Source organism: Sphaeramia orbicularis, chromosome 10, assembly GCF_902148855.1.
Source record: "Sphaeramia orbicularis chromosome 10, fSphaOr1.1, whole genome shotgun sequence".
Classification (NCBI taxonomy): Eukaryota; Metazoa; Chordata; class Actinopteri; order Kurtiformes; family Apogonidae; genus Sphaeramia; species Sphaeramia orbicularis.
The window spans coordinates 34232208-34253690 of NC_043966.1; the positions used below are offsets into that span (position 1 = coordinate 34232208).

Here is a 21483-nt window from a genome sequence, read left to right on the forward strand (position 1 = left end):
TCAGTCATGTAACACTGATAAGCAGCCATATGAAGTGTTTTTCTTTTTTCTTCTTTTTCTGGATTACTCTTTTTCACAGATTTCAACTGCAGACTGACAAATGAATGGATACCTTTCACAGAGAAATGAGGGTGATACATCAACGTCATCTTTTGCTTCATTGTGTTTCACCCAGATTATTGAACTGTCCACTGAGCCATTTCAGCTGCTTTTCTTTTTTAATGCACCTCAGATAATATGAAGCCATGACAACCAGTGTCCCTTCTTCTGGTTGCTAACAACCTTCACAGAGCTTTGACTGGGGAAAAAATGGCTTTGAAACAGTTTTTGATTGTGACTTATGACCCTGTGGTCAATCGGCACATTATCGAGGTCCTTTAATTTTAGATGTATTTAAACTGAATTTGATCTAAATGTTGCCTTGACGTGTGTGTGTTAGATGAGTTCCTACACTTCTGTGTGTCTTCTTTTCTGCTTTTAGATTTGGCATAACATTTTTGACTTGTTTGTGGTGAAAAACATAAAAATGAGCACAATCATGATCATTTGAAATAAGTAATGGCACCTGATAAGAGTCTTTACTGCTAATTGTAATTTCAACCAATATTTAGTGATTTAGTTGTAAATTTATGTGATGGAATTACTTTACCTGTGTTTAATTCAGAGGTTGTTGCAGTGTTAGTGGTGTTGGTGTTACATTAACTTCATAAACTCTGGTTTAAAGGAGCACTTCAGAGACATTAATTTTATTTACTTAATTGCACTTGTGATACATTCATTTAACATCAGTGTATGGAGAATAACCATTACAATTTGTTGCTTCTCACAAAGTCACACTGCATGAAGTATTTCAAAGCACAAAACTAACACTGACAAATGAAATATGCATAAGGTTTTGGCTGACATGCAGCCATTAAATTATAGGTTTATACATTGACATTCTGACTTCTTTTTTTGCATTTCAGTTTTTTGAGTAGCATCAGCTACAACAAATTCTCAAAACTGCTGCATTAATATATTAACAGAAATAAAATCATTCACATGTGCAATAAAAATGTCTTGCTTTTCCACAGATTTTGCAGTTTTTGTTGTTTATTTGATGGTCATGTAAAGACAAGAGCTCATAAGGCAACTAAATAAATATCTGGTATCATTACGGTGTCATCAGGGAATACTTTCTCACTCTTTTTGGTTCTTTTGTTTTTACTTGAATCAAATATTTAAATAAAACCAATCCATCAGGGCTTACGCAATACTTGCGCAAAAGCTATTCCACTTACTTAATAACACAGTAAAGTAAAAACAACACAAAGTCTGCATCTGATATCAGAAAAATTTGGTCATCAAAATGTTTTATCAACAATTTGGTTACAGAGAAGCAACATATGTACATCTGTGGCTTTGCTCTACATCTGCCTTCTTTTCTTTATTTCCCTCAGAGGTCTGTGGTGCTGAATGCAGGGTTAGTGAACTCCTCATTGTGATTTCTGGAGCCTTTCTTTTGGCCGTGATGGGCCAGTGCTGCACCCAGGGGCTCACTGTACTCTGGTAGCCTCTCGTCCTCCTCCTCCTCCTGGATCCTCTGCTAATGAGCGCCAGAAAAGTTTTAAAATTAGTACATGTTAGATTATTCATAACTACAAATTATGATTGACTTGAGAATGTTAACTCACCATGATAGGATTTGTGTCCTTCTCAGACATTATCATGTCATCGCTGTAGTCCAGGGAACTGAGGCTAATGAAAGAAATATGATCCCCATGAACACAATCAAAAAGCTGATAAGGATTCTGTTGCTTTTAGATGGAAAATGTGCTTTTAAAAGAATAAAGATCATGTGGTCTTGTCTGAGAGTCAGTGTGCTGTAGTGAGCACACTGTGACATAATGTTCACCTGGAAAAGATCCCAGATTGTTACCCAGCACGACTACAGAGAGGAGAGTGAGGTCATATGTCACTGTGATCAACCGCCTCGTCAACTGCGGTGACTGAGCAAATAAGCGCGAACAACAGATGGTGAAGCCAGTGATATCTTTACCTGACTTTGTCAGCATCTGAGCTCTGTGCATCTATGTCCAGGATCATGGCTGCATCAATGTTGAGGTTGAGTACAGGGTTAGCCCTATAGAAAGACGAGCACAGTCAAACCAGCCCATATTTTAAGACTTACTCATTTGTGTTAAATATCCTGTCCTGCAGATGACGTTGTCTGCTCACCCCTCCATGGTGTACTTGTTGGTTCCGGGTAATACAGGACCACTTTTCTGGTTGTCAGAAGTCACCATGGAAGCAGTGTTCATGGCTTTGGCGGCCTTTAGTTTTCTCCTGTAGCTGTAGTTAGAAGTGTGTTGGATTAGAAAAACAGGAGTCGGTTTACTCATAGTTGTGTTTAGATTTGAAACTGTTATAATTAGTATACAACGACAATCTCTCGCCAGATCTCTTCTTACTTTCTGCGTGTGCACACCAGTGATGTTGTAAGGACAGTCAGAACAATGATGAGCCCCCCTATCATGCCCACCATGACGAACTGCAGAACGTTTACCTTTGGTTCTTCCACATCAACAGTCCCCTAAAAAAAGTACAATGTTGGTATGTGCAGACCTGCAAAGTGCAAAGACTGTGGTGTCTGTAGGTCTGTTTTAATTCAGTTCATTCCTTGTGTTTGTTTGCACACCAGGGGTGATGCTCAAGTCATAAACCTTGGGCTAAATGACATGTTACTAATCGAAACTCCAAAGTTTCCAAACTAGTGCTGCAGACAGGAAAAGGCTGGAATTAACAGAAGTCCTACAGATGTAATTTGACATCCCTTAAAAACATTTCTTCCACTTGTTGAAAAAAACTGATAACAGGTCAAACCTCCAGCAGCACATGAAGTACTTTGAACAACCTCATTATATATTAGACCCACTCATTACTACCTTGCTTAAAAGATGCTTGTAATGTCTTTCATGGGGACCCAGACAGGGCAACAAGCTGGTGCTATTTTAATAAGTTCTAAATACCCCCAGCATTACTGGAGCTTTGACTTGTTATCTGTATTTTCCATTCTCCATGCGTCTTGGAAGGAGGTGAAGCTGTGCCAGTGACTCCTACCAATTGAAAATTATGCAGCAGAAGTGGGAAAAGAAAATGAAAAAAAATACTGAAAGATAATTACAAAGGTCACAAGAAGCTTTTAAACTGTATAAAGACAAACGCAGCTTGAATAGCATATATGCAAGAGAGGGCTCAGAGGGTCAGAAAATAAACCACTTGTACTTACTATGTATGAGAGGCCATATTCTGCCAGTTTAAGAAAATATTCAGGCTCCGAGAGCATGTCTTCTACTTGATTAGATGTAAGAGCTGTCCCATTGCGGTTAACAAAATATGTCTCCATGATTGTGTCGCCTGGGGCCCTGAGAGCAGAGAAGGTATCACTCAGTCAAAACTAACTTTAAATACCAACTCTGAGCTGTGTCAAATCTAGACTATAAAAGATTATTTGTTACTGCAATTAGCAAGTCATATCAGTGTAGGTATATAGATTATCCTCAATGCATGACTGATTATAGGGCCACTGGCACCACCTAGTGGACAAAACTAATATAAGCACATGAAGACAAGGCAAGAGTCATTTTAGTTCCTGTCAACACCAAACAGTGATTTATCAGCTGTAGCAGCACTGACTGTCAAAGTAAACCCTAGGAATGTATGTAAATGTGCAGTCAGTTATAGTTAGAGGGGGTGTGAAAAGAAAACTTGCCTGGCTTCCTCTTTTTCAGTAGTAAGTGCAACAATGTGAACTGTCGCTTTGGTCGCAGCCATAAGATCTCTGGAAATGTGGAGATATAAAGGGATCAGACACAGACATAAAGCAGATTTTCAAAAGCATGTCTTTGTTATATTATTAGAAAGCTGTATGACTTAGAAAAAAGTACCTCTTGATATTATCTTCGTTTTTTTCTACTTCTTCCAAGGGAGATTTAAATCTAAGTTCAATTCTGAATGACTCATCAACGGTGAAGATCTGCAAATTGAAAGCAAATGTTGTTTCAATACGGGAAAAGCAGGTATGATTTCAGAGGTGTCTGTTTGTTTACTGTAGAAAAGGCCATTAAATGCATAAGATGAAGATGTATTTCTGTTACTGGGGTGAAATTATGAAATGACAAATATAAATTTAAAGACGTACAGTTCATTAATGGTTTTCAAAACATTGGCTTGGAAAGATATTTTCAAGGGATACACAAAGGAATGATTTTTGCTGTTTTTATTGGTAGAATAAAACTGGTTTAGATTTGAATATAGGCGAGGTGCATATAAGCATTTAGCTTCTGCCTAAGCTTATTCAGTCTCAGCATAATTCACATTTGGTTGACTTAAAATTAGTCTCATTGTTTGTATTTTCTGTATTATGGTTGACGACTAAATAATTTTTTATGCAGATTTATCATGAGACAAATTAATGTCAGGAACACCAGGGGTGTAACCAGTGGTAATTCCAAAATCATATATCAAAAGACCTCCATGGGGCAGTCAGTGTTTAGTTTAGTTTAGTTTAGTTTAGTTTAGTTTAGTTTAGTTTAGTTTAGTTTAGTTTAATTTAGTTTAGTTTAGTTTAGTTTAGTTTAGTTTAGTTTAATTTAGTTTAGTTTAGTTTAGTTTAGTTTAGTTTAGTTTAGTTTAATTTAGTTTAGTTTAGTTCAGACACAAACTTAATATAAAAACATACAGAAGAAAAATAATAATAATAACAATAAACAATACAAAAATAAAAAATCAAATAATAGAAAAAAGAACAAAAACAAGTGTTCTCTATAAAGGGCTCTCAAATGTAGAACACACTGCCCACAGAAATAAATTAATAGAAGACATAAAAACTTTTAACAAAAGTGTCAAAGGCTGGCTAAAGCAAAATCGGAGATGCAAGCATTTTTAACGATTCTGATTTTACGGTAATTTTACGTAACTTTGATGTAAATATTTAACATATACTCATATGCTTTCTTTCTTTCTTTCTTTCTTTCTTTCTTTTAAAAGCCTGACTAGGGACTGGATATGGAAACTAGCAACAGCTATAATATCTTTATGTCAATCATCAGTTACTGCAGCTTGTTTTTAACAGGTAGAAGTTATACTATGTCATTTGCATTGTCCCTATCAAATAAACTTTATAAACAAAAATAAATAAACATAAACCTGAAACCTGAAACTTTGTTGTAGTCCAGGGGTGTCAAACTCATTTTAGTTCAGGGGCCACATTCACCCCAATTTGATCTCAAGTGGGCTGAACCAGTAAAATAATAACAGTGAAAAAAGTAAAATTATATTATGATCAGGTTTACATCTACAAAGTTTCCTTAAAAATCTGAATAACATGACCAACTTGAATTGTCTTAAGAAAAACAAGTGGAATTTTAACAATATTCTGCCTCGGTTTATCAGTTTATCATTTACACATGTGCATTACAATCGAACAAAACATTTCGTAACAGGCAGAATATTGGTAAAATTGCATTTACTTTTCTTAAGACATTTCAGTTTGTTCATATTTGTTCAGGTTATTCATGTTTTTGTAAAAGTATAGTTTGGTAACGTAAAAATTTTCATGTAAGTTTACTTTTTTTACACCTTAAAAAAACAAAGAGAAAATTTGGGGTTGTCATTATTTATAGGTTATTATGATAATATTTTACTGGTCTGACCCACTTGAAATCTAATTGTACTGTATGTGTCTGTATGTGGAACCTGAATTAAAATGATTTTGACACCATTGATTGTTAATATCTTCAGTGTAATTTTTGCATTTCACAAATTCATCCCACAGGTTGGATTGGACCCTTTAGCAGGCTAGATTTGGCCCCCAGGCCGCATGTTTGACACCTGTGTTGTAGTCTGTCTGTCTGTCTGTGTGATTAGGTTATGAATCCAAATCCACAATGTACAATGTCTCACCTCCAGTACAGTACTGTCGGAGAGGCCTTTGCCATCATCATCTATTGCAGCTACTGTTACTAAATACTTCCCTTTCAGTGTTGCGTCAAGCTTTGAAGTACACCTGTGCGGAGATGAATCACATGAATACAACAAAAACAGAAAAACAAATACTAGTAGTATAGTGATGGATGGCTTAATACTCACTGAATAAGTCCGGAATAAATGTTCTTGTCTTGTGTGGTTACAGCACTGAACAGCAGGTCCGTCTCCTTTATAAGCCTATTGGTGTGTTCAAATGTAACGTGTTTTACTTCGAATTTGATCTGGCCATATGTTCCAGAATCCCGGTCTGTAGCCTGAAATCCAAGGTACTGTGTCATGTTTCTCATCAACAAAATATCAAGCAAGTTGATATTTTTTTTATTTCATACTCACAGTAACACTGGCAACTGACGTCCCCTTAACTGCACTTTCTGACACCACGACTTAGGTTCAACAAAAGAGAAATCAGTGATCAGGATGGATATGATAAATGCAAGGCAGGTTTATTTATATAGCACATTTAATGTACAAGATAATTCAAAGTGCTTTACGTAAAATATTAAAAGCATTACAGCAGGGAAGCAATTAAAAAGTATAGGCATGAGGAATAAGATAAATAGATAAAACAGATAAAAAAAACTTTAAGCTTAAAAGAAACAATGCAGATCTGAACTGAATGCAATTAAATGTTAATGATAAAAAATTATACTCACCAAATACATTCGAGTCAACATCTGAAGTAATAAACTGTGGGTAGTTGTCATTGACATCTATTATTTTGATTAACATCTCGTCTGAAAAAATGGAAAGAAAAACAATGATGCAACCTGTGTGTGTGATGTTCTTGTATTTCATAATCTGTGATCCGCCCACTGCGTACTGACCTGTTTGGAGGCTGTTGTTCGCTCCTTTCTCTGTGTACTCGTCCACCACCTGAGCCTCCACCCGAACCTCATCACATTCTTCATAATCCACCGGGTTCGCTGGGTTGATTTTCACTTCCCCTGTTGGCTCCAAGATAAACGAGTTGCAGGACGTTACAGTTCCGTTGCATCTGCATTTCATGGATTCCAGCTCAAAGACGAGTGAGTGGTTTCCATCTTTATCCTTTGCTGTGAATGTTCCGACCACATAGTCTGGATCACTCATGTTCTCCTCCACACTAACAACCTCAGATGGTATGAACTCAGGCCTCTCGTCGTTCACATCCAGTACCTTCACATCCACCGTCAGTTCAGCTTTTTTCTGCCCCAGGTCTGCAGCCTCTACCTTAAGTGTGAATTGCTTGTTGGAGCTCTCATAGTCCAGCTCAATATCCGGGTCCACTGTGATGTTGCCCATGTAACCGTTCTGTAAGTTTTCTGCTTGATAGGTGCGAATGATGAAACTACCAAAGCCTCCATTAACGATACTGAAGGATATGCGGTTAAAGCCTGATGTTTGGTCCTTATCCACAGCAAAAACAGAACCCACAAATCCACCTGTTTGAAAGAAAATACTCGTTGTAATCCAAAAACACAGCTGAGGATACTTCTGGTGAACCCTCCCAGCCAGCATGTCCATGTGGGCCCCAGAAGGGTTACAACTGGACTGCATATAAGGGCTCTATTTGGGTTTGTCCACAGTTTCCATGGTGACCTCACATATGTTTGCCCATATCAGAATCAGAGATCTGAATATCTTATATTATTTATTCTTCACACTATTTATCCCATGATATTTATCTTTCATGTCATTTGCACTACTTCTCATGTTATTTACACTACTTAAATTCTATGTTGTACAAATATCTTAGTCTGCAATACTTTTTATTTTTTAATGTAAATAACTGTGCCTTTTACTGATATGTGTTGTAAACTATAATTAAAAGAAAAAAACAATAACTAACTGAAACTGTATTGTGTGCTTACAAAACGAACTAAAACGGATAAAAATGATGGATAAAATTCCCTTTGTTTTCGTCAATGTCGGGTTGATATGAAATTGATTTATTTCACTTGAGCAATTTTAGCTAGCGGCACTATATGATATTTAACAGTCCGTCGCTTTTCGTCACTTGTCGTTTAGAGTCGTGTTCTGGTCCCCACTCTACCTGGAAACATGGAGACTAAAGTTGGGAGAAAGCAGCAGAGTCCTGTCTGGGATTTCTTTGAATACGACGGAGAAGAGGAGAAAAGATATGAAAAAACTAAAACTAATACTAAAACTAAGCATTTAGAAAATAACAAAAACTAATAAAAATAGGACCAATGGTCCTGTAGCTTACAGGCCGAATTCAAAGCTTTGGGAAATGTATCCAGATGCCATTTATTATCACCCAGTTCTGTGTATTTATTATATTACAGAAATAGCCCATGTTTTGGTCATATTCCAATCAGATCTGTAAAAAATTCAAATTCCAACTTGATATCATTGATACTTACTGATTTATTGGATCAATCCACTTCCTATCTCTTCTAACGGGAAAATTTGTCAAAGTCGCACCAAATCCAGAATCAGATCTGGATCGAAATAATTTCAATACCTTGTGTTGACATCATCATAAAGAAGCTGTATACCAAGTCTGAAGTCAATCAGAACTGGAGTTTGGGAGAAAAAGATGATTGAAATGTGTTCCCCATAAGAGCCCATGTTAAATTTTCGTAAGTTCCCGGATCCAGAAGAAGAAACTGATCAGTATGTGGCCCTTATGTTTTGGTCATCTCCCCATCAGGGCTGTACTATAGAAATTTACACTGGATATCATTTATATTTACTGAGTTATAGCATCGATCCACTTCCTATCTCTTATAATGGGGAAATTTTTCAAAGTCAAACCAAATCCAGAATCAGATCTGGATCCAAATAATTTCACTAACTTTTGTTGACATCATCATAAAGAAGCTGTATACCAAGTTTGAAGTCAATCGGAATTGTACTTTCGGAGAAGAAGACGATTGAAATTTTTGTAACGGACGACAGATGATGACAGACGACGACACCGGACGACGCATGACGACAGTAACTTACAGCCTGTCGGCCGGTAAGCTAAAAACTAGCAAACCTGCTCTAAAAACAAACTAAAACTAACTGAATTAGAGAAAAAAAGGTCAAAACTAAATGAAACTAAACTATAATGAAAAATCCAAAACTATTAGAACCTTGGTACAGACAGACAACAAATATCAGTAAAACAACAACAAACATCAGTAAAACAACAAATATCAGTAAAAGGCACAGATATTTACATTAAAAAAATTAAAAGTATTGCAAACTAAGATATTTGTACAACATAGAATTAAAGTAGTGCAAATAACATTAGAAGTAGTGCAAATGACATGAAAGATAAATATCATGCGATAAATAGTGTGAAGAATAAATAATATAAGATATTCAGATCTCTGATTCTGATATGGGCAAACATATGTGGGGCCACCATGGAAACTGTGGACGAACCCACATGGGACCCTTATATGCAACCCAATTGTAACCCTTCTGGGGCCCACATGGACATGCTGGCTGGGCTTGTAAAGAAGTTGAAGAAAAATAGCTGAAAAAATACTGACCTTTTTCCCCTTCTTTGACAGAGAAACTGTAAGAAGGGGCCTCAAATTCTGGACCGTTGTCATTTATATCCTGGTCAGCATCAAGAGATGACAGTGACAGTGATCATCCTCATCATGAACTCAAGCTGAATTTGTGCCATACCTTCCACTGCTCATGACTTACCTCCAAATTGATGGTAACGTTGACCAGGTCAGACAGAGGAGGGGTGCCTTTATCAGAGATCTTTACTGTCAGCTCAATGATGCCGTCCAGCTGTGGGTCCAGGGCTTCACGGTCCAGTTCACCTTTGTTTCTCAACACACCGGTGTTAGGGTCAATGGTGAAGTTATTACTGTACTCACTGGGTATTATGCTGTATACTATCTGGCTGTTCGGTGTGTTAGGCTCATCGGCATCAGTAGCCTGTCAAAATGAAACACAATGAAAAAAATGGCAAGTAAATACACAGACTCTAACACAGTGCACTGACAGCTTAATAATAAGGTAATGGTATAGTTTTCCCATTAGGGTACTAATCTTTCATTCTTCAGTATAAGTGTCATTAATAATAACATGCCTTTATAAACAAATTATTTAACTTTTTTCACCTCAATAAATCCTACACATGGCTGTGCATAGTGTATTGATAGGGGGTCGCTATTAACTGTGTGTACCCTGCATAATGGTATATTTTCTCTTTTAATAAGACAAGGAAGTTTCATTTAAAGTCTTTATTTCTTAACCCATAAAGACCCAGTGCTACATCTGTGTCAGTTCCCAAATAAAAATTTCTCTCTATTTAACCTTTCCTGAGTGATTTATTACCATTTATTCTTATATTATCCATTATATTTTGCATTTTTTCCAATGTAACTCAAATATTTTCCTATATCTAATTACTGGTCATGTATATGTTCATAAAAGCTCAGATTAAAGTGGAGGGTTATTATATTACAAACAGTGAAAAGTGAAGAAAAGGTGACTTATTTGGTAAAATCTGTCATTAATTGAACATAAATCAAGTGTCTCCATCCACTGTCATTTATCAAACTCAGTGGGTTTTACTGGTGAATCAATGTTGTAGAAGATGATGGTGTTTCCACGTTCACTGAGAAGCCTGTAAACATCCAAATGGGTCATATCTGATAACCATGAAAAGATGAAAAACTGCATTTTACACCAATTATTTTCACATATATTAATAGGATTAGTGGATCAACAGGTATTAAACAGTTTAGGTCAGTCTGCGGTTTTGGTCACCAGTGGCTGTTTGGGTCTTTTAGGGTTAACTTCTGAAAAGGCACTATTTATACACATCGGTAATCACCTTTGACTAGGTGCAATGATTGCATACTGAATGCCAGTTCCATTTTATCTATCAAGAATAAATCACATTGTCACATGAGAAGAGCTAAAAAAAAAAAAAAAAAAAAAAAGATATTCCACCTTTATAGGCAATAGTGGCCAAAAGAATGCATTAAAGCCCAGCCACAGCATTAGTCTACAGCTGTACTTTATTCAACTGTTTCAATAGTGTTAGGTTTAGTTCAATGGATATACACATATATATGGAGTTTATTGATCCCCAGGGAGAAATTCAACTAATACACTGTTGCCCATATGGAGAATAAATCACATTGTCTCAATCATTTTATGAAAAAAGGTAAAAATGCGCTATTCCAGCTTTATGGGCAACAGTGTAATGATGAATAAATCATATAATTAGCATAAAATAATACAATAAGCTACAAATAAATATATATTGTTTTTTAATTTTAAAACACTATATGAAACACTTAAAAAAAATTTATACAAGATATTCCAAAATATAGACACAAATGTTGTCTAAATCTTACGTGGCCATATTGATGCTGAGTTTGGATATTAAACAATAGTTCATTTAAAGCCTGGTTCAGTGATGTTCATTGATGCAAGTCTGGCCTTCTAATCATGTGCATGCTAGTGGTTAGCATGCTAATAGTTAGCACCCAAACCACATGAAAACAAATTAATAAAGCAATGAAAACATTGCTCTTGGCCAACAATTTCAGTATCAGTGTATTCCTGCACAATATAACAACACGGGAATACACTGAATTGTTAGGCTGTTGTGATATGATACACTGGTGCCAAATACCTAATACTAATATTTAATTAAACCATGGGCTCTAAAGGGATTTTGCTGCCAGTTGGCCAAACTAGCAAAGAATATAGAGGAAATAAAACAAATGAAGTCAAACAAATTTAATCGGGCTCAGGAGGTGGAGCAGGTCGTCCAATAACCAAAGGGTTGGTGGTTCGAATCCTGCTCTGTCCTAGTCTGTTGTGTCCTTCGGCGAGACACTTCACTCTCCTTGCCTCCAGTGTCACTCACACTGGTGTATGAATGTGTATGAATGTTCAGTGGTGGTCAGAGGGGCCGTTTTGTATGAATTGGCAGTCACGCTTCCATCAGTCTGCCCCAGGGCAGCTGTGGATACAAACGTAGTTTACCACCACCAGAGGGGGAGTGTGAGAGTGAATGAATAGTAGATCAATAGTGTAAAGTGCTTTGGCTGCCTTGAAAAGCGCTATAAAAATCTAATCCATTATTATTATTATTATTATTATTATTATTATTATTATTATTATTATTATTATTATTATTAAGTGAAGTCATGGTCAGTGTCAATACTGATAATACTATTTGTACTTTGTTTCATCTCAGCGTCAGTGAAACACTGACATATTGTGGATGGTTGTCTAACATTGGTTCAAGCATCATAGAATTGCTGGATTGTGATTGTATTATCAAGGACTATGTATCATGATAGTATCATAATGAGTCTGTGATTCTTACTCATAAAGTGGACAGCATTAGCCATCATCATTACAGCGCAAGCAAAATACTGACCATCAGCTGAGAACTTGCAGTTAAAAATAGCACCATGGCCCTGCCCTTCAATCATATTGAAGAAGAAGCCATTTTAGTCATTTTATATGATTTTGTTGTTGTTGTTGTTTTTGTTTTTTTCTCTTTTTTTTTTTCTTTTAAATATTAGCGGAACAAATAGGGTCTTTTAGTCTGCATTGGTATTTATTGATTATTTTTTATTGATTATTTAGATGCATTTATTCATAGTTGCTTTCAATAGTCCTGTATTTGTGCACTGATTTATTTATGTTTGTCACATTTCACTTTGGATGTGGGCTGATGTCTGTGGTAAGCTGTAAATGTATGGGATAAATAAAGTTTTCTGAATCTGAATTACAGAATTCCAAGAATCAGTCTGTAGGTTTTTAAAGCTTTGAATATGTTGCCTTCCTAAAAATAAGGTTAAAAACTATTACTTTCCACTATTGGAAAACCAGAGGGGTTCTTAGTATATTCCTCAATGGCTACCTGTATCTGCTCTTCGAAGTTTTCTCCCTCCTTCACAAATACCAGGTATGAGTCTCTGTTTGGGACTGGACGCTGGTCATTAATGTCGGTCACAGTGATCTCCAGGACTGTAGTGCCCGGTTTGCCATCGGAGTCTACAGCTTGAAGGGTTACTATGAACAGAGATCTGAGCTCACGGTCCAGGGGAGATTCATCTTTCACATAAACTTCTCCAGTATGTGGCTCCACATCAAAATATGGTAGTCTGGAACAAACAGATACACAGACTGTTCAGTGTTTCAGTAAAGTAACATGAAAACAGTAAAACAGTAATATGATCTCCACTTAACCAGACTGTAATTATACGCACATGCTTTCTGGAAGAAGTCTGTAGGTGATATTGCCTTGATCCATTGTATCAGGGTCCTCTGCCTGTGGACAAAAAAAATACAGTGTCTGTGTCATACATGAACTCACACAGTGAATGAGACATAAAGACAGTAAAGGGCTCACTGTAATGATGGCCAACACTGTCCCTTCAGGGGAATGCTCAGATACGTTCAGCTTGTATGTGCTCTGTGGGAACTGAGGGCTGTGGTCATTGGTATCGATGATCTTGATAGTAACTTCAGCAGTGGAGCGAAAGGTGGTTTTTTCCTGATCCACAGCAACCACCTGCACCATGACAAAAAGAAATAAAGCAAACTGGTAAAAATCACAGATGTGACAGAATGAAACCAGTGTCAGTTTTTCCACTCTACACAAGTCCTTTGGGTGGTGTTTTGCTCATCCTCAGAGGGTCTCCTGTCCTGTGTTGTCTTTGTAAATCTGGTTCATCCAAATAGAAGTATTGTTTTACACATATAACTCATATTTCCATACCTGTAGATTAGCTTCATGTTTTTTTTCAAAATCCACATTTTCCGGCTGCTTGACCTGGAGCTGAACACTGCCCTCTGATATGATTAACTGAGGTTCCACAAAGAACAGGTCCTTGTCTGGACCATCCAGAGAAAGCTCAATTTTGGCATTCTGTGGTAATCCAAGACAAAAAAAAGTACATTTGATCTAATGTCTTTTTATTCTTAAACCTGACAAACGCTTTCTTTTTTGTTCTTTTTTTTCTTACTTTATCTAAATCTCTGACTGTCATGTTGATGGGAACAATTGCTAATGAGTGCTCAAACACTTCTCCTGTGAACTGGCTGGCCTCCTCACAGGACCCTCCACACTTGTAGAACAATGGCTTGTTGTCATTGTCATCAATGATGGTGATCTGTACTTCTGTAGTAGTGCTGGCAAAGACCTCATGGATATTTGGTTGAGACTCAGTGGCCTAAAACAGAGAGAAACCTTCAACTTTAACAATGGAGGTACAAGGTAAGAAAATGGTTGATTTACTACAATTTGCATTTTACATAATTTGATCAACTTTTATAAAACTGAGTATCTTTCTTATTATATTTGTTCATCTGAATAGCTTGACTGTCCACCTAACCCTTTTTGTCTTCCTTCCATCCTCACTTCTCATCTCAAGGAGTCATATCCGTACAGACTGACCAACATAATTTCCACATTATTATTAATGAATAATGTCCAAGGAATAGAAAGCAAAATCTTAAGTGTTTTGTCACTGTAATAGTCACTAAAATGCTAACTGTTAACATGATCTTGTATGTTACAGTAAGTTACTAAATGGATTTTTTATTTTTATAATTACTGGTGCTATTTAACCCTTTCATGCATAGTGGTCACTACAGTGGACAGTTCTTCTCCAGCTGTTCTCTTGTATATTCATGAGTTTTGTTGTTTTAGTTTCATATCAGCCAACACAGTGGACACTTGTGCATCATCCCAAACACTGCAATTCATACCATTACTGTAACTTTGCTGTTCTTGATTAACCTGATTTGCAGTAACATGTTTTTATGTAAATCAATTGCTTATTGTTATTAGACTGTAATTAACAGTTTTCTTAAACAAAAAGTTTTTTTTTTGTTGCATATTATCTCCATGAAGTGAGTAATAACTAGTATCAGAGTATAATAAAATATGAGAAAACATCAGATTAACTGCATTAAAAATGTTTTTATATCATAGTTTTCTCACAGTATAGAAGTTAAAAAATGCCTTAAGATTAAAATTATTTAGAAATATTGAATTGAGACGGTAGATATGTTTTTGTTGTTGATTTTTTAAAATTTATTTATGGTGTGAATGCTCAATGCTGTAAACATTTAAGTTGATGTATGCAGTGTATTAGGTGAAAAGGATAGGCAAAAAAATAAGCTTTTGCTTCTAGCCTATTCCTTTTTACCTCCGCCAAGGAGGTTATGTTTTTGCCAGGGTTTGTTTGTTTGTTTGTCTGTTTGTCTGTCCATTAGTGTGCAACATAACTCAAAAAGTTATGGACAGATTTTGATGAAATTTTCAGGGTTTGTTGGAAATGGGATAAGGAAGAAATGATTAAATTTTGGTGGTGATCGGGGGTGGAGGGGCCCACGCGGGGGGCGCAGACCAGAAAATTTCATCAAAATCTGTCCATAACTTTTTGAGTTATGTTGCACACTAACGGACAGACAAACAGACAAACAAACAAACCCTGGCAAAAACATAACCTCCTTGGCGTGGGGGGGCCCACGGGGGGGGGCCACTGATCAGCCTTGGCGGAGGTCATGCGCTCTCCGAGTGCTTCTAGTTTGGTTTTAATGTTTATTACGATTAATGTACTAAGTGCAATGATTAATGTAAAACCAAAATAAATTCATTCATTCATTCATTCATTCATTCATTCATTCATTCACAGTATATCACTTTCTGATGATGGGTTTTAACTACATGTTTCTTTCCTTCAAAAATTAAATGTATGGTGTCCAGCTAAGTGGACATTTTTGTAACTTCATGAAAAACAGGTTCATAAAAAAAAAAAAAATCTGTTGCATTGTTTTGTCATGCCTAAAGAGGAATAAAATCACTAAAGAAAAAATATTGTCTAAAGTTATCATATTTCATGGATGAAAGGGTTAAGGTCTGTAAAGCATACCAGTGTTCAAAATAAATTACTTATCAGAGGAAAAATGAAAGTAACAGTTACTGTCAAAATATTAAAGATGATACTGTACCTTTACAGTCAGGGTCACAGTGTCGCCAACTGTCTCTCTGTCGATTGGTGCATTTACAGATATTACACCGTCTTCTCCAATTTTGAAGAGGCCAGAGACTTGGGAATCTGTAAAATAATCGGAAAATACTTTCTACAGACTAACTGGCTGGCAAAAGTCAATTGTTTACAACAAATTGAGTTAATGGAGCTCACCTTCAATGCTGTAGATGATACGATCGTTCACTCCTGTGTCACGGTCTACGGCTGCTACTTTTAACACAAACTCATCCTGGCAAAGAAAAAAAAAAAAACACCTGAAGCCATCATTTACATAATAAGCAGGCTGTATGTTGTATCACACTACAGTAGGGGTAATGGTACTGTCACAAAAAGGCTGAAAATAATAATCTAGTAGTAGTAGTAGTAGTAGTAGTAGTAGTAGTAGTATCACTGAATTTAAAAGGCACATTTTCCAACACTGTATCCTAAATAGAGATATGAGCACTCACCAGATTAGAATTTTCTGGAATTGTTGCAAAGTATGGAATTCCAATGAACTGTGGGTCGAGGTCTGGGACATCCACAACCGTAATAAAGGAATAAACTGTACTTGAGCGGTACACAATCTCATCAAAATAACAGCGGCCTCCATCATCCTGATAATGACAGACATAATGTCAGAACTGAACCACACATACATCTTAGATTATCTTTTAATAACAGACTGTAATAGACTTCCAAGTCATTATGATTTTATATATTATTAGTAATTAAATAATAAAGGGAATGCTCAGTTTCAGAGTATTCATTCTGCTTCTTTATAAAAAAAATAAAAATAAAAAAATTCTGGCTACAATTTTTTTCCAGTCTAGTGATAGTATAACAAAAAACATGGAAGGCTCCAGTTAATTTCATGTATCTAGAAAACCAAGTAACATGCATCATGTAGAGGGTATGTATCACAGGTGTCACCTATAAAACTCCTCTCCATTTTGCAACTGCACACAAGTAACAATAATTAATTTCTTATTCTACACTATTGCCCATAAAGTTGGAATAATTTTGTTTTCAGACACATTCCTCTGTTTATTCCTATTTATACACATCAGTAATCACCTTTGACCTGTGAAATGATTACATACTGAGTGCTAGTTAATGTTTATCAAGAATAAATCACATGGTCACAATTGTTTCATAAGAAGAGGTAAGAACATTTTATTCCAACTGTACAGGCAACAGAAAACAGAAAATGACCAATAAAGCAAAATGTGCTCAACAGGTAGGCTAAAAAAAAAAAATCTGGTTTGAGCTATTTCCTGTTGAATGTGATCTATTCTAGCCAATAATCAGTGTGTTTTGTATCAAGAAATGACAAAAACTGTTTGAAAAAAGAAAAAAAGAACAACCCATCACTAGCTGTAATAAAGGAGGGGGTCACATTTTGATGCCCCCCTCCCCTTCAAAAATGACTGAGAAATCCCCTTTTTAAATAACACCATAGATTCATACCACTCTACATATGCTGCTATGTATTTATTTTTATAGGATCTTCTTTTACAAACATAAATATATAATTTAATCATCCATTTTTTTAGACACCCTGTATAATAAATCTGAAATAATGGAAATAAAGTTACAACATATATATAATTTTATCAGAATACTTTATTAATCCCAGGGGGAAATTGCGTATGTTACAGTTGCTCCATTCAGGTATAATAAAAAGTAGCTGGAAAAGAACAGCAATTTGTACAATATCTACTTGACAATATATTATCAGTATGATAATTAAAAGAAATATACATAAATAAGTGTGCAAAAACCGTTATATTATAAAAATTATGTGCTTATAATATGGAATATTATTTATGCAAATAATGTCAAATTACCAGGATTTCTTCAAACACTGTGATTTGACAAAGCACTCTGTGACTAATATACCTTATAAAATAATATTACTCACACTTGCGTTGATCTTCAGTCGATACAACGTGCCCAGTGATGTGTAATTTAGACGTCCAGCCAGTTTGACTTGACCGGTGTTGCTTATAATAGTAAAGAGACTAAATCCATCACTTGGGTTGACCTTAAAAGTATAAAGTGCATGTGCTATAATACAAATAATTTATTATACATAACATCAAATGAGCACATAATTTATAAAAAAATGAATAATGGAAACAAGCAAACCTACTTCATCAATGCTGTATGTAATAGAACCACCGTCTGCATCAGTAGCGCGAACCTTAAACAGATTCTCATTCACAGGGGTATTCTGGTGGTTTGCATAAGAGAAAAAAACATTAGAAATTATATTAACGGTAAAAAAAAAAAAAAAAAAGAGATATGTTGAGGTACAAATCTAACATAACAAAACACCAAAGAATACAAGACTTACTTCTGGGACATCTTTATCGTATGAAAGCTCATCAAACAGGGGTCTGTTGTCATTGGCGTTGTTTAATATAATAACAATGTCTTTTGTTGTCTGAAAGCGAATGACGAACACAGAACAGGATGAACAAGGTGCTGTGGCTCTGAAATAATTATTACATAAATGTCACTTACTGGATTTGCACCATCAGAGACAGTTACGGTGAGGGCCATTGTAACACTCTAAAATACCAGAAACAAATGGCTTTAGCATCAGCACAGATCAACGGCTCATTAAGAAAGCACAGGGGAAAAACATGGTGATAAGTCTGGACTCTTGTTCAGCAGACCATACCCCATCGTTCAGTGGCCTCTCGACAAATACTCGGCCAGTATGTTCTTCTACCCTGAAGTATCTGACATCGACCCCACTGATTGAAAAAGTTAGAGGGTCATTTTCTGGATCTGATGCTTCTATGGTGAATGCAAGGGCACCTGTGAAAACATAACCAGAGGAGCACATTTTCTTTTTGTGGAGTATTTATTAAAGCTTAACACCACAAATGTGAAATTAAGCAAAATACACACATATACATACCTGTTGGGGTGTCTTCACATGTAGCATAAACCAATGCCAAGATTTCAGGACTGCGATTCGCTGTAGAAACACAGTACGGTCATGTTAAACCATTTTATAAAGACATGAACACAGAACAACTATAAAATTATATATATATATATATATATATATATATATATATATATATATATATATATATATATATATATATATATATATATATATATATATATGTACATATCATACATATCATGTAACTAAAACAGACACAAAAGAAAACATGGAATGCCTAGAAGCACTGTTTTTGTCAGTACAATGCCATAGATATTGATGTAAGAACTGAAGTGATTTTGGTTATTATCAAGAAAACCATGGAAAATGACTAGATATCAGCTCTGAAATGAAACTCTTATGAGCTATTATTGTTGTTGTCATTATATTTGTCCAAACAAATGTACCTTCAATTGTACCAGGCATTAAAATGAACAAGAAATTGAAGAAAACAAGGGTGGTCTAATATTTTTTTCCACGACTGTGTGTGTGTGTGCGTGCGTGCGTGCGTGCGTGTGTGTGTGTGTGTATATATATATATATATATATATATATATATATATATATATATATATGTACATAGGGTGGGGAAGCAAAATTTACAATGAACATTTAGTTGTTTTTTCTCAGCAGGCACTACGTCAATTGTTTTGAAACCAAACATATATTGATGTCATAATCATACCTAACACTATTATCCATACCTTTTCAGAAACTTTTGCCCATATGAGTAATCAGGAAAGCAAACGTCAAAGAGTGTGTGATTTGCTGAATGCACTCGTCACACCAAAGGAGATTTCAAAAATAGTTGGAGTGTCCATAAAGACTGTTTATAATGGAAAGAAGAGAATGACTATGAGCAAAACTATTACGAGAAAGTCTGGAAGATACTATTAAAGAAGAATGGGAGAAGTTGTCACCCGAATATTTGAGGAACACTTGCGCAAGTTTCAGGAAGCGTGTGAAGGCAGTTATTGAGAAAGAAGGAGGACATCGAATAAAAACATTTTCTATTATGTAAATTTTCTTGTGGCAAATAAATTCTCATGACTTTCAATAAACTAATTGGTCATACACTGTCATTCAATCCCTGCCTCAAAATATTGTAAATTTTGCTTCCCCACCCTGTGTATATATACACACACACACACACACACACAAACACACAACTAAACAACAATACTATACAATACATTACTGACCTTTACATAAACTAATGAGGCACAAAAGCAGTATGCTTTGTGGGATCCTCCCCATGTCTGCAAAGGGAAATAGAGACACAATGTAAATCTCATGAGGTGAATGAAATTGAAACATTTTATTTCTCTACAGCTAAAACACCAACATCATATAACATATTTCCTTATTATTCCGTCCTTTATTGCCTCTTCCTTCATGTAGGGCAGTAAAGTGCTCTTGCCCTGATTTCCACAGGGTTAAAATCTAACAACATTAATTTATCAAGCATTCAATTCCTAATATCTCACTTTAATCAGGTGATCTGCTTGTGTGTGTGTATGTGATAGAGAGAAAGAGAGAGAGAGAGAGAGAGAAAATGGGTAAAAACACCTGCCGTTTGATCACTGAGATGAATGTAGAGTCATAAAACATTGAAAAGATTCAGCAGGGAGACTCACTTTATGTCAAACTCTATATGTGAACAATCTTAACTTCACTGATATTCTCAACAATATTGTCAAGATATAACAGAGATCACAGACGATCTTTGATCTGAAGTAAAACACAAATAACCTTTGCTGTAGTTTTGTGTTGGATAGAAAAATGTAGCAGCTGGTAGTCACTGAACAACTTATGGCCTTCAGTTTCTTTTATGTCTGTGATGTGATCCAAAAACCCATTTAAAATTTGCATTTTATTTCCATCTAAATTATGAGAAAAGATTTGATAAAACTCAAAACCTTTACTAAATGTTTTCTCCAAGGGTTTTTACCTCTAGTCTCACTGTTTCTTCTTACTATAAGTTTTATATGAATAGTTTTAGACACTGTGAGGGTATTAAACCTGATGTAAGGAGTAGTTAATCATGAGGTGTATAGGATCTAATATGTCTTAAAGTACTGAAGAGCAAGACAATAATGTGTTTATTCTGTATTTATTCTCTATTCTTGTAGACAAACTCTAGAAGGAACAACATTTTACTTTTACCTCACTGTATGACAAGCAATATAAAACAACAAAATGAACATTAAATATAAGACAAATGTAAAATGGAGAAGTCAGACTTACCAACGACGTTCACGTAGTACTCCTTCCTTTACTGATGTCGATGAGACCTTTGACTCCTGTTCCTCCCAGAGATTATCTTGCGGTTGTAAACATGAATGATTAACACACATACCAAATGCACAGCAAATAACACAGCATTAAATGTCTTACGTGATTGAGTTTGCCTAAAATAGCATAAAAAATTATTTCACAAGGAAGGAAAAGATTATCCCAACTTATTCAGCAAAACTAATGGACTCTACATCATGGCTGTTTAAGAGATGGAAGACCTGATCC

General features: G+C 35.6%; 1 protein-coding gene across 1 annotated transcript; it reads right to left on the minus strand.

Annotated features, from left to right (window-relative positions):
- Positions 1–721: 721 nt before the first annotated feature.
- On the minus strand, positions 722–21476 carry cdhr2 (cadherin related family member 2). The gene is made up of 31 exons (XM_030146331.1): positions 21208–21476; positions 20163–20219; positions 18928–18987; positions 18685–18824; positions 18525–18572; positions 18355–18444; positions 18151–18231; positions 17920–18042; positions 16466–16612; positions 16170–16245; positions 15976–16082; positions 13983–14189; positions 13736–13885; positions 13367–13528; positions 13224–13285; positions 12875–13118; positions 9676–9915; positions 9513–9582; positions 6852–7448; positions 6681–6761; positions 6361–6410; positions 6130–6281; positions 5944–6046; positions 3927–4015; positions 3752–3820; positions 3269–3404; positions 2451–2572; positions 2218–2331; positions 2039–2122; positions 1674–1737; positions 722–1585 (listed from the first exon to the last, which is right to left on the minus strand). The coding sequence occupies exons 2-31, from the start codon at positions 20215–20217 to the stop codon at positions 1436–1438; spliced, it is 3873 nt and encodes a 1290-aa protein (XP_030002191.1). The 5' UTR covers positions 20218–20219; positions 21208–21476; the 3' UTR covers positions 722–1435.
- Positions 21477–21483: the final 7 nt, after the last annotated feature.